Source organism: Phyllopteryx taeniolatus, chromosome 19, assembly GCF_024500385.1.
Source record: "Phyllopteryx taeniolatus isolate TA_2022b chromosome 19, UOR_Ptae_1.2, whole genome shotgun sequence".
Classification (NCBI taxonomy): domain Eukaryota; kingdom Metazoa; phylum Chordata; class Actinopteri; order Syngnathiformes; family Syngnathidae; genus Phyllopteryx; species Phyllopteryx taeniolatus.
The window spans coordinates 4133625-4146351 of record NC_084520.1 but is presented as its reverse complement, the minus strand read 5'-3'; the positions used below and the strand labels follow the sequence as shown (position 1 = coordinate 4146351).

The 12727-nt window shown below is 39.0% G+C and overlaps 1 protein-coding gene across 1 annotated transcript; it reads right to left on the bottom strand.

Moving 5' to 3' along the window:
• Window positions 1-5109: 5109 nt before the first annotated feature.
• On the bottom strand, window positions 5110-12477 carry LOC133469649 (transmembrane protein 238-like). The gene is made up of 2 exons (XM_061756945.1): window positions 11813-12477; window positions 5110-5365 (listed from the first exon to the last, which is right to left on the bottom strand). The coding sequence occupies exons 1-2, from the start codon at window positions 12338-12340 to the stop codon at window positions 5351-5353; spliced, it is 543 nt and encodes a 180-aa protein (XP_061612929.1). The 5' UTR covers window positions 12341-12477; the 3' UTR covers window positions 5110-5350.
• Between the last annotated feature and the right edge of the window lie 250 nt (window positions 12478-12727).

The following is a 12727-nucleotide window of genomic DNA, read 5'->3' as shown; positions in this document are numbered from 1 at the left end:
TTAGTATTTCTATATTTGAGTCCAATAGTTTAAACAAAGCATGTTGTGTGCACCTAAAGTTTGTCCCTTCAAAAATGTTGCTCTCCCCCCTCCCCCCTAGTGTAATCTGTTGGACATATATTTGTTTGTTACATTCTAAAGAGAGATACAATAAATGCAGGCATGTAATTGTTTCCTGTATTCTCATTAATAGGTATAATCCCCCAAAATAAATATATAACACTCTGGGCTGCTCTGTGTGTAACATCTGTGCTAATCTTATTAGGATGTCCAACCAGGTCCTTCTGTTGGTCACTTATTAATATTACAGTTAGTTGACTGCATATCAATACACCAACATTGCGCAAGACCCTGCGATGTGACGATTTCGCACACGTGCATTGCGATGAAGATGCTCAAACGATATATTGTGCAGCTCTACGCATACTGTTGCTCACAAATTTCCAGTTGTTGTCTGAGCCTGGCCTCGACAACTCTTTCCCAACATTTTTATTGTATGACTCATCAATGAAATTTCTCTGTAGTTGCTACAAATCTGCACCTTTACCATGTCTTTATTGTATCACAAAAGCTAGTTTGAAAGTTATATACATGAAATAATAGTTATTGGGAAAAATGGCTTGCTGAACAGTGGCTGGATTTAGATTTCTGATTAGAATTCCCTTTTTCAGGCGAGATCAATTGGGTTATGTGCCTTTGCATTTCAGCACAACTCGGAAACTGGACTGACATCTCTCCAAATGTCTCCTGCCCCAAAGCTAAGTCCATTTTAGAGCTACATTTCATTTCAAGTAATAATTTGCCTAATGCCTGGCTTTTAAAATCAATAAATGTAAAATTAGGTACAAATACAATGCAGTACTTCATTACTGTACTGAATGGAAGAGGGAAACTATTTTGTGTGCATTTTTTTTCTGTACCACGTTATCAAAATGTACTGCATTGTACTATTTGATTGTAAAAAAAAATATATATTTTTTTACTTTTGTACAAGTACATTTCAGTCTTTTTTGTACTTAAGTAAAAGAGCTGCCTGTGTTATTTATTATTATTATTATTATTATTATTATTAAATCATTATCCTTTATTTATCCAGGAATGATCCCATTGAGATCTTCCGAGGGAGCAGAAGACTCCGGTTCCCCCTCTGAACTCCTACCGGGAATTCCTTGCTGTTGTTTAGTTTCCATGCAAATTGTAGTCCACTGCGTAACCACCGGTATACCGTCAACGTCTGTGTGTGATTGTGCTTGCGTGTGACTGTGCGCGAGTGCGTGGAGGAGGTTGCTTGCAGTACACGAGTTGACAGTTTGGTAATGCAGTGATATCGATGCTGGGTGTGTGCGCATAATTCCGGAAGCCGCGTTGCGTGGTGGAAAACACTGCAACCGTTATCACACGTGTTTACTGTCAATGACGTCATCAGGGTCGCCCCGAGTTACATTCAAGACGAACGGAGCGTTTGCGAAGGTTGAGAATTAAATGTACAGTTCTGTACATTATTCACAACGAATATCAATAGATGGACGTAATACAGCAAGAAAGATACTTTTCATCAAATAAAACTATAGCTACATTAGGTTGTATTATTATTATTATTATTATTATTATTATCCACCCATTTCCCGAACTGCTTATCCTCACTATTGTTATTATTATTATTAGTTATTATCATTATTATTATTATTGTTGTTTTTGTTGTCGTCATCATCAAATAGCACACGCCGAGACATTTTCGAGTACCATATAACCATGGCTGAAGTGAAACGTTTGGCAAAGCTGCCCCCTGCTGGCCTTTCAGGAACATGCAATGGCATCTGTTTGCCAACATTTTTACTTTATTGCATTTTTAAGCATTTCCGTGTTTTTTTTTTTTTTTTATGGGTTTAAACTATCGTTCTTCTGATATAATGTCCCAACCCTGTTTCTGCAAAGTGTCCCGATAACAAGGGACCATAAAACAGAGACTATATAGATAATAGACTACAGTACTTAATGGACTTGTATCTAAAACCGGAAGCAAAAGTATATTAACCCTTTGGAATGACCTGGATTTTTGCATAAACTGGTCATAAAATGTGAACTGATCTTCAGCTAAGTCACAACTGCTTAAAATGATACCACGCAAATAATATGTTTTCATTGAACACATCATATAAACATTTAAAGTGCATGTTGGATAAAGTATGTGAAGCTTGAGGCCACCGGTGTCAAACTCAAGGCCCCTGTGCCTTGCCTAACCATCAGTTTGAACAATGTCTTTGAATCCAATTGAGTATATGTTGAAAAGGATTTGCACATCATTGTATTCTGTTTTTAATTTACATTTTACACAACATCCCAGCTTCATTGGAATTGATTTTTGTAAATGTATATATTTTGTATATTTCTACTGTATATATAGTATAGCCATTTTCAGGCAAATTAAATTAAATTGGATAATTTCCCAAGGCACTCCTGATGACAGGAATAGTGAATACTGTTGAGGTATGGATTAGTGTTAACGTCCCCAAAGGTAATTGGACTCACCAAACTCTGAAACATTTGCCTCCTAAATCATTTTGGTACATCTCAATTCATCTAGGAACTCTTGGGAGGGTTTGACTCTTAAAAAGTGAAATTAGCACCTTACTATAGACAGATTTCAAGAAGTCAAACCCTCCCAAGGGCACTTAGATGAAACGAGATGATTTATGAGATATATCTGATGAATCTAATTACCTTTGGGGACATTAACTTTAATCCATATATAATTTGTTAACCTGCTCTTGTAGACTCATTCCTTTAAGGCATAATATTTGTTTTGGTTATGCATTGTACAGTATACTGTTTTCAGTTTGTATTTGAATGTTGAAATAACAAAACGAACAAAAACAAAATCATACTCCAGTTCAGTAATGATGTTAAACTTTACTGTCAATCAACAATGTGACAATTTGCAAAATGAAATTCACCGTTTTTACAACCACTGTTAGCATGTCTAGCTCACAATATAGTTACAAACCTTGGCTCAGGCCCCTCCGTGTGGAGTTTGCATGTTCTCGCCGTGCTTAGGTGTGTTTTCTCCAGCAACACCTGCTTCCTTCCACATTAAAAAAACATGCTTGGTAGCTTAAATGAATTTTTGTTCAGTGATACTTTTCAAACAGCATTATACAGGGCATTAATAATCAACGTTACATGAAAAAAGCATTCATCACTGATACACAAATCGTTTGAATACTCTACAGTACTTACTGTAAGTACTGCACTCATACATGTTGCGATTGACTTGATTTCAAAAACATTTTTTTTTTTTTTTTTTAACCGTTTATCACTAATCTCTTCTTTTCCAGTCAAATCATAAGAAAATAGCAATGCAGCCTGCAGCAATGTACTAACGTATCACCTAGAATTCAATCATTGTGCTCATTGTCACTACGGTGTCAAGTCAAACAGTGTCATGTTCAGTTGACCCAGAAGGGTGTGTGTTTGTCTGTGCCTTGAATGTGGTCGTGACAGAAGGCTGGAATGACACATGAGGTGTGAGGAGGAAATTTAAACCCATAGAGACCGCCTGACAGCGAGTTTGTGACACCTCAGACACCCGTATTGATTTATCCTTGTGCTCTTGAACATTATTAATTAATAACAGCCGACAGAATTCCAAACTGTCGCCATTCTGTGAGGCTTCGTGAACTACATTTTTTGAGTGTGCAAGTATGTAGGGCAAAAAAGTCAAAAAAAACTTTATGACTGTTGCGTAGCTTTTGTAACCGTTTGCCATGTAGCGAAAGTGGTTGTGGCTAGTATTGTTTACTTTTAAACTGAAAGATTGTTTCAGTTTAAATATAAGCCACACTGTCAACAGGGTGCGTCCACTTCAGAATGAAAAGCAGCTATCCCACATATGTCACGTAAAGATTACACTGCAGTGTGGCGCTCAACAAAATGTATTTCAAAAAAAATCTAAACTTTGGACTTTTCTTTTCTGCCTTTGTGATCATTGATAGCATTTGTCTCCTTACAGACATCAATTCTTGTCAAATGAGAGCACTCCCTGCCCCAGTAACAAATGTATCCAGTTTGACTAGTTTCTATTGAATGGGCTGTGCGACCATTACTGAAATTTCACAACATAAAAATCCCCATAGAGACAACAGTGAGCAGGAAATCAATATAAACAGAGTCAACTGCATTAACTGTTAAAGTGCATAAGTCTAACGAGATTTAAGAGCCTCAGGAAAAATGATGGTAAATTAATGTACCCTTTAAAAAAATAATATTTCACATGATCATCATGACAAGGCAGTTTGAGGTGTTCCCTCGGCAATAGAAATCAAGTCATGTTTAAGGCGGTTTTTAATTTGAAGATCATCTTAGGTTTCGGTTGATCAAGTAACCTGAAAAAAGTGTTTTTCATCTGCACAGTAGCTTCTCCATTGGGACCTCCAGGTTTCAGAGATACCTGAAAATCCAGACCACCACTGGGCTGATGAATAGGATGAGGGGTCTGGAGAAGACGAGAAAATCCCAGAAACTGTAGGAACCGAAGACATCCACAAGGAAGAGGATAAGGACAGTCGCGTTGAGGAAGACAGCCGCAAGAAAAAAAAAAAAAACAGCGGACAGCAGCCAAGATAGGGGATGAATCCATTCTAAAGAAGTGGAATATGCTTTGGACATAAACACATTTTGTAGCTGACCTTTACAATCATGGAAATAGTTTGAATTGAAAAACTCGAGCAAATGCTTGCTCCCTTCTCAGTACCACCTGCAAGACTGAACTGATGGAAACATCTTTTCTACAGCTCCATCTGAACACTGACAGTTTTTTTGCTTGCTTAATGACGAATAGATTGGCCTCCGTAGATGCTCATTTTCATAAACATTCATTCCTGTATCATCTCCGTGATACATTAATTTGTGAAATGATCCATCCTCAAACGCACTTTAAAAAAAAGTAACATTATTACAAAAGCTGAGTTGACTATGTATTGCCAAAATGCACTTTGTATTAGGTGAATCTACAGCAAAAGGTAAGACCCAGACAAGGGAGACTATAGAAAACTGGTCCTTCAACAACGTATTGGAATCAAGAATCAAGCACAAACAAATACAACTACTATGTTCAAATGCTGGTCAACTTTATTCCTTGAAAAATATATATTTTTTAAAATCAGCACATAAAAAATATTTACATATGAAAGATGTTCTTCTGTGTGCAGCCCTTCTACCTTGAATTGGGCTTGTCCCTGATTAAGAAATCTTTAAAAAAGAATACATTTAAAAAAGTGACGCTATTTTTTTTTCTTTATCTCAAGGTTTTCAGTCTTTAGAAAGTTTTTGAAAAGCAGCACCCATTCATCGTTCATGGGAATCCGACCTGTGAAGGAAAAGAGAGGTATTGTCAATGAAATTGCATGGTGCTAGTAGTGCTCCGTACATTTTATATTTAATAGCTTGTATTAAGAAATTACTACCCGACAAGTAAGACAGTTATCACAGCAAAAAAAATAAACAAAACATAACTAGCGTCACATAATTTGTGAACGTTAGTTGAATAATGACATCATTGAGTACATGGCAAAAAATCTTTCTGACTCGCTCAGATCACCATGTGTCTTGCCTAAGCTCGTCAAAGAGGAGACTTTTTGTTCTGCCGACAGATGCGACCACATTGTTGGTTTATTGCACTGTGCAACTGTCTGTCCACATACAGTATAAACGTGAGGTAAATAAAAGGCCAAGGGGGTAACAGAACAGGTGAGTCAATAACATTTTTCAAGCCTAATAGATTTAAAGAATTTAACAATGCATGTGAGGTTCTAGCTCCTGCAAGGCATCCTGGTCTCTGTTTCTGCAGTCCAAGAGTTATATATATATATATTAAAAAAAAAAAAGAAAAAAGCTTATGATCATCTATTGTCGCAGCTATAATTGGGTGTAGGGTCTCCTGCAGGTTGAATCATGGGAAAAAGGCGAGATTGTGACCCCATGTTTGTGACTTTAATAAATATTTTTTCTTCAGTAAAAGTATTTGACGCCGGCACGTTGGACGACTGGTTAGCACTTGTGCCTAGCAGTTCTGAGGACCCGAGTTCAAATCTGTGCTCGCCTGTGTGGAGTTTGCATGTTCTCCCCGTGCCTGCGTGGGTTTTCTCTGGGTACTCCTGTTTCCTCCCACATCCCAAAAACATGCATGGGAGGTTAATTGAAAAACTCTAAATTACCCGTACAGTAGGTGTGAATGTGAGTGCAAATAATTATTTGTTTTCTATGTGCCCTGCGATTGGCTGGCGACCAGTTCAGGGTGTACCCTGCCTCTCGCCCAGAGTCAGCTGAGATAGGCTCCAGCACGTCCGCAACCCTAGTGAGGAAAAAGTGGTATGGAAAATGGATGGATAGATAAAACTATTTGAGTGAAAAACCTATTTCAACATTGGTAAATTGTTTCCTAGCAGGTCATAAATCATGCTCACAGACATGCAACTTTTAACTCAGCTTCAATGTGAACACATGGAGTCATTCAACTTTCCGATTAATAATGAATTCATCTTCCTTCAGTCAAGCTCTACACAAAAATTCTTCACAGTGAACACCCGAGTGAAGGAGCAAAGCGCAGAAATTTCATAAATACTGCATGACATTGCCTTATCTTTTTGACAAAAAAAAAAAAAAAAGCATTTATGTGAAGAAACACATTGGCATTCAGGGTGCAATGTTTGTTCTTCTGACTGCACCATTTCCCACAGTACATATCTCATGATCATAAGAACTTGGCTAAGGCCCATTCAAATTTACTAACTGGAACTAGTGTGTGGTGTGAATGTGCATAAGGCATACATATGAGAGAAAAGACCTTATGTATCTTCTTTCCTGTTTCCCTACCATCCACTTCCATCCTGTGGATCAATAAAAACCGCCGAGCTCCATTGAACTGCAATTGTGCCTTTTGGGACAAAGGCTGTCTGACTTTCTACCTGATTACAAGTTGGCTAAAATAAAACAAAACAGTGAAGGTGAGCAGAACCAGTCCGGCTCATTACTAATTATTTTTTAAAAGAGGCTTCTGTGGATCTTTGCATGCAGGCAGATGCAAGAAAATATGAATATCATTAGATTATAGTGGGTAGCGTGGCTCAAGTGGTAGAGGCGTCATCTCCCAACTCGAAGGCTGTCGGTTTGATCCTGAACGGTTGTGACCATGTTGAAGAATCTTTGAGCAAGATACTGAGCCCCCAGTTGCTCCTGATGCTGCGTCGCCTGTAGCTGAATGTGGAGACAGGTGTTAAAGTGCTTGGAGTACTTTAACGTAGAAAAGCGCTACAAAAGTGAAAGCCCATTTACAATATAATCATGAGATAAGTGAACTGGTCAGGTCCCAAAAGTACTGCCATAACAAGGATGGGAGATAGTCCCCTCCTCCACCTGTTTAAGAGCCCCTGTTTGTCATGGTCGAAATAACCTAAAAGGAAGTAATGCCACAAACAACAGTGTGGTTTGCTACATATTCAGGGAAGGAATTATTTGTTGTGCTCAGTTTCTGTAGCACTAGAGTGGAAGCATGAGAATAATGTGGCCCTACAAAAAACACAAAAACTTGACCTGCCCTAGATGGTTGTTATGTCACGGTCAATGAGAACAAGCAAGGATGTAGGGTATATCAGCCAAAGGGTAAATCAGCAAGGGTGACCGACACTCAGAGCGTAACATCAGAAATAGGCTCACACTAGCTATTGCGGGATTGTGGCTCTCGCTCAACTCTAAATACATGATGAAACACCGAATTCATCCTTTGGAGAGCTTCCACTGTCACATGCTGCGTACCAGGCACATGCACATATAGCCACTAGATGGTGCTCAACCACATGCCCTTTTACCATGAACCCAAAAAGTGGCCTTTTTGTAGCAGCAAATTTTTACTTCACTTGTCAATATGAAAACAAACAAACCCCCTAGTCATCAATTTTACCCAACGTGTTTTGAAATCTGATGGCCATTTATTTGACTCTTTGAGGGAATTGTTCATATGCTCCCCCTTCCATCAAAATCCAACATTTTCCACTGTTTTATGAATAACATAGGTTAAAATAAGTCTGTCACCTGGTTTACGTTTGATATCTATTAGTTTGTCAATTGAATGCAATAGCCTTTGAACACCAAAACGTCTTGGAAACGACAGGATTTGATATATAATTTCGCCAATTAATATTCAAGTTTTTGTTTGAACCCACCCACTTTTCAAGTGAGCAAAAGTATTGGAACATTTGACTGACGGGTGTTTCTAGTTGCTCAGGTTTTGCCTTTTAGATTTATTGCTTAAATATTAGATAGTGCTTGTTATTGGCTTTGGGTTTCACCTGTGAAGACTGCATTTGCTGTTAAGCAAACATGAAGACCAACGAGCTGCCTATGGGAGAAAAGCAAAGCATTTTGACGCAGAGAGAAGAGGGAAAAGCGATCATAGCTATTGAATAAACAGTGTGCATAGCCAATACAACAATTTGGAATGTCCTGAAAAAGCAAGAAACTACTGGTGTACTGAGCAACAGACATCGAACAGGTTGGCCAAGGGTATCAACAGCAGTTGAGCTGTGAAGAAACACCCAAAGACAACAGTCAGTGACATCATTCCCAACCTCCACAGGGCAGGGGTCAAGGTATCACAATCCACTGTTCGAAAAAGACTTCGAGGGAAGAAATATACAGGGCGTACCACAAGATGCAAACCACTCATCAGCAAAAAGAATCAGAAGGCCAGATTGGATTTTGCAAAGAAGTACAGAGATGAGCCACAAAGGTTTTGGAACAAAGTTTTCTGGACTGATGAGACCAAGATTAACCTCTACCAAAGTGATGGAAAGGCCAAAGTTTGGAGAAAGAAAGGATCTGCTTATGATCCAAAACACACAAGCTCATCTGTGAAGCATGGTGGAGGTAATGCCATGGCTTGGGCTTGAATGGCTGCGTCTGGAACAGGCTCACATAGTTTTTATTGATGATGTAACTCATGATGGTAGCAGCAGAATGAATTCTGGAGTCTACGAAACCATTTTTTCTGGCAATTTACAGGAAAATGCATCCAAACTCATCGGGAGAAGCTTCATCATGCAACAAGACAATGACACAAAACACATTGCCAACACAACAAAGGACTTCATCAATGGAAAAAAGTGGAAGGTCTGAGACTGGCCAAGTCAATCACCAGACCTTAACCCAATTGAGCATGCATTTTACCTCCTGAAGAGGAGACTGAAGGGAGAAACCCTCAGAAACAAACAAGAACTGAAAGAGGCTGCAGTAAAGGCCTGGAAAAATAATTTCAAATGAAGAATGCAACAGTCTGGAGAAGTCAATGGGTCGCAGGCTTGATGCAGTTTTTGCAAGTAAGGGTTATACCACCAAATATTAAATGTTATTCACTTTAAGTTGATTTAATAATGTCTGTACACTGTATACTTTTGCTCACTTGAAAAGTGGGTGGGTTCAAACAAAAGGTTCTCTGCCCTGAGTTAACACATCTAGATGTAAATACCATGAAATAAAAGCTACAATTTTGAACTTTCACATATTCACCTTTTGATCTGAAACCCAAATGTCTTGATTGACAATTGACCTTGCCCTTCAAATACCTTTGGAGGGGACTGTACAACTATTTACAATGCGAGGTTGACGAGACTTTGAAAAAAAAAATATGGCGCATAAATGCACCCCTTAAAAATGAATTCACGATGATCATGACAAGGCAGTATGTGCTGTTCCATATGCATTAGAAGTCAAGTCATGTTTAATGCTGCTTTTAATGTGAAAATCAGCTTTGGTTTCACTCTCTTGTTCAGGTAAACTGAAAAAGTGCTCCTCCATTGGCACCTCCAGGTTTCCCAGATACCAGAAGATCCAGAACACCAGGCTGATGAAAAGGAGGAAGGGTCTGGAGAAGAAGAGAAAAATCCCTGAAACTGAAGGGAGTGAACACACCCACAAGGAAGAGGATGAAACCTGCTGCATTGAGGAAGACGGCCACGAGGAAAAACAGCACACAGGTGCCAAGATAAGGAGTGTGATCCATTCTAAACATATGGATTATGCGAAAGTTAAGGTAAAATGATGTCAATTTTCCCAGAGAGCATGGACTTCACTGCGAGTGCCATTTACTCACTGACAACAAAGTGAGCCGTTTCATGATTATGAGTTGTCAGAAGCAGATGTCCGCATGATGAAAGACTTCAATTGGTGGCAGCAAACAACTAATGGCAAACACAACCACAGGGGAGTGATAAAAAGGTGTAAACCAGGTCAATATGCACAATATTTATAACTCGCAGTTAAAATTTATTGTTGGCTCCATAGGTTGACACTTTAGTAGGTCATACTGTTTTTAAAGGCACGCCTGAACTTTTGCAAAAAAAAAACAAAACACAACCTGTCAATGGTACCAGGAGACAAAGTAGGTTTAAAGGATCCAATTTCAGTAATGACGGTAAACAAAAACGATGTTTGGGGATGCAGTGGAAGAAGAGATCGTGAGGTGAACTCTTAATATAACTTGCGTTTCTGTTGTTTGAACATTTTCACAGCGGTCATTTGAACACAGTAAAACAGTGAATAGTATGGAAAATACAGGCTTTAGCAAAGACATTTAGGGTTCCATTCCATTTAAATTTAAGACAGGCAGGTTCCTGCAACGTTACACTGCTATGCAATTATTATTATTATATATATATTTTTTAACTTTAATTCAATGAAAAGTTTTTGCCTTTGTCATACATAGTCTTAGGAATGCTTCTGATTTCACCGCATGGCATTATATACAGTACAAAAGTGAATAAACAAGACATGTTTTTTACTTTTTAAAGTTTTAACTGTTTAATTCAACAATTGCCCAAGTCTTTATTATTTGGTCACCTACCTAAAACTATAGTGTTATTTGCCACATTTTGTGATTTATTGCCATAGGAGTAGACCATAGCAATACATTGAGGAATTATTTTTCCTCAATGTAAAAAAACTTTTTCTGCAATAAATTAATAAATAAAAGCATAAATGTTTCGTGGAATTTGGCTCTTGTAGACTCAATATATTATTATGTACAGACGAAGGAGTGGTCATGTACTCTTTATTCTAAAAAATATATTAAGAAACAATTATATACACAGGTAAACATTAAAAGGGGCTCCTTGAGAGTTAATTGAATTTACTGCCTCAGCAATTTTAAAAGGACTTTTGAAGGATAAACGTTATTAAAGACTTAAAATTGTGTTTGGGCAAAACTTCATATTTACAACGCGAGTAAGTCCTCTTTTTCAGTAGTTGGTGCCACACTGTGGTGGTTTGACACATCGGTGAATCTTCATGGGCGTCAGAAAAAAAAGAAGGTCTTTGTTCACACGTATCTGTCATTGTGTTAATTGAAATTTTATGTATCAAAAGTAGGAGTGGTATGGTATCTGTACTCGGTATCGGTGAGTACTCGCCACTGGTATCGGTTTGAAAATAAGTGGTATCGAACATGCCTGGTTTTAGCCCTCCGACAGACTTTAAACACATTATTAAAACACTTTTCTAATTCACTGTAAATGTATTTGAATGCACACGCACAAAAAAAACAAATGGCAAAACAAATTTGCGAATTGAAGCGTCGATGCATGTGCCTTTAAGAGGCGGGGCGTGTGAGACTGGGTGAGAGCTGTGGCTAACAGCAGCTCCTTCGGTGAGTGTGCGTTGTTTATGCATTTTACTGTTGTCCCAGCGTTCAGTGAAGGACAGTAAGTAATCCCATATTAAACGATCGCGGAACGACGAACCGCGATATGTTAACCTTTACACACACCTTCTCCAGGCAGAGAGACTTCTCCGATTTGTTCTCCACAGCGTGCACATTCACATCCGAGTTCTTCAGTACACCCAACTCCACGTTTTTGCCGTCTGGGTTGCACTCAGTCCCCCCATCAAATCCCTTGTTGTCGTGACCTGCTGTCAATTGCCAAGTAATCCGAGTGGGAACGTCACGAGGCGCGGTTCCGTTCATCTCTTTGCCAACGTTCTTGTTCTCCAGAGACTTTATGGCACTTCTGGAGAACCTCTCAGACAGTTTCCTCACCCTTTGCGTAAAACTTATGTCCAGGGAACTTCTCCTGTGTTCCGCGGATTGGACGTTGCCGGTGTACCACAACACCCACCACACCAAACTGAAGAAAATGACAAGCGCGCCCGTGTAGATGAGAAAATCTCCGTAGAAGCGGCCGTCCACGTTGAGCTTGCCAAAAATCCCCACCAGAATTACAACCAGACCGACAGCATCAAAAATGATGGCGAGGAAGAACACCGCCGCGCACTTGCCCACGCAGCTGGCAGCCATAGCGGCGGAGGGCCAGACGCCGGCCCGTGTAACGGATCTCAACTCTTGAACTTGTTTTTCAGGAGGCACATGTCGCCGATTTCACACCTGCTCTGTGTTCAGTTCACCTGCGAGCAAGTCCCACCTTTTTTTTTTTTTGCTTTTTCTTACGTCACTCAAAGCACTGGGCTCAGACACCTTGATGTGCTGTGTTCAGGGACATTGTGTGAAAGACAATACTCAGAAATGAGCATACATACATGTTTTTTTTTCTAATACTGTATTTTATTGATCTTATTTACCTACACCTGCATAAGAGTAGTAGTTGAGAGTATATGACAAACCTCCTCTCACAAAAACTAATACTATACTTTATTACTGTACTTTGTAGTAAGTAGAAGAACATTT

Coding starts and splice junctions, on each gene's coding strand:
- LOC133469649 (XM_061756945.1), bottom strand. CDS start 12,340: ATGGCTGCCAGCTGCGTGGGCAAGTGCGCGGCGGTGTTCTTCCTCGCC.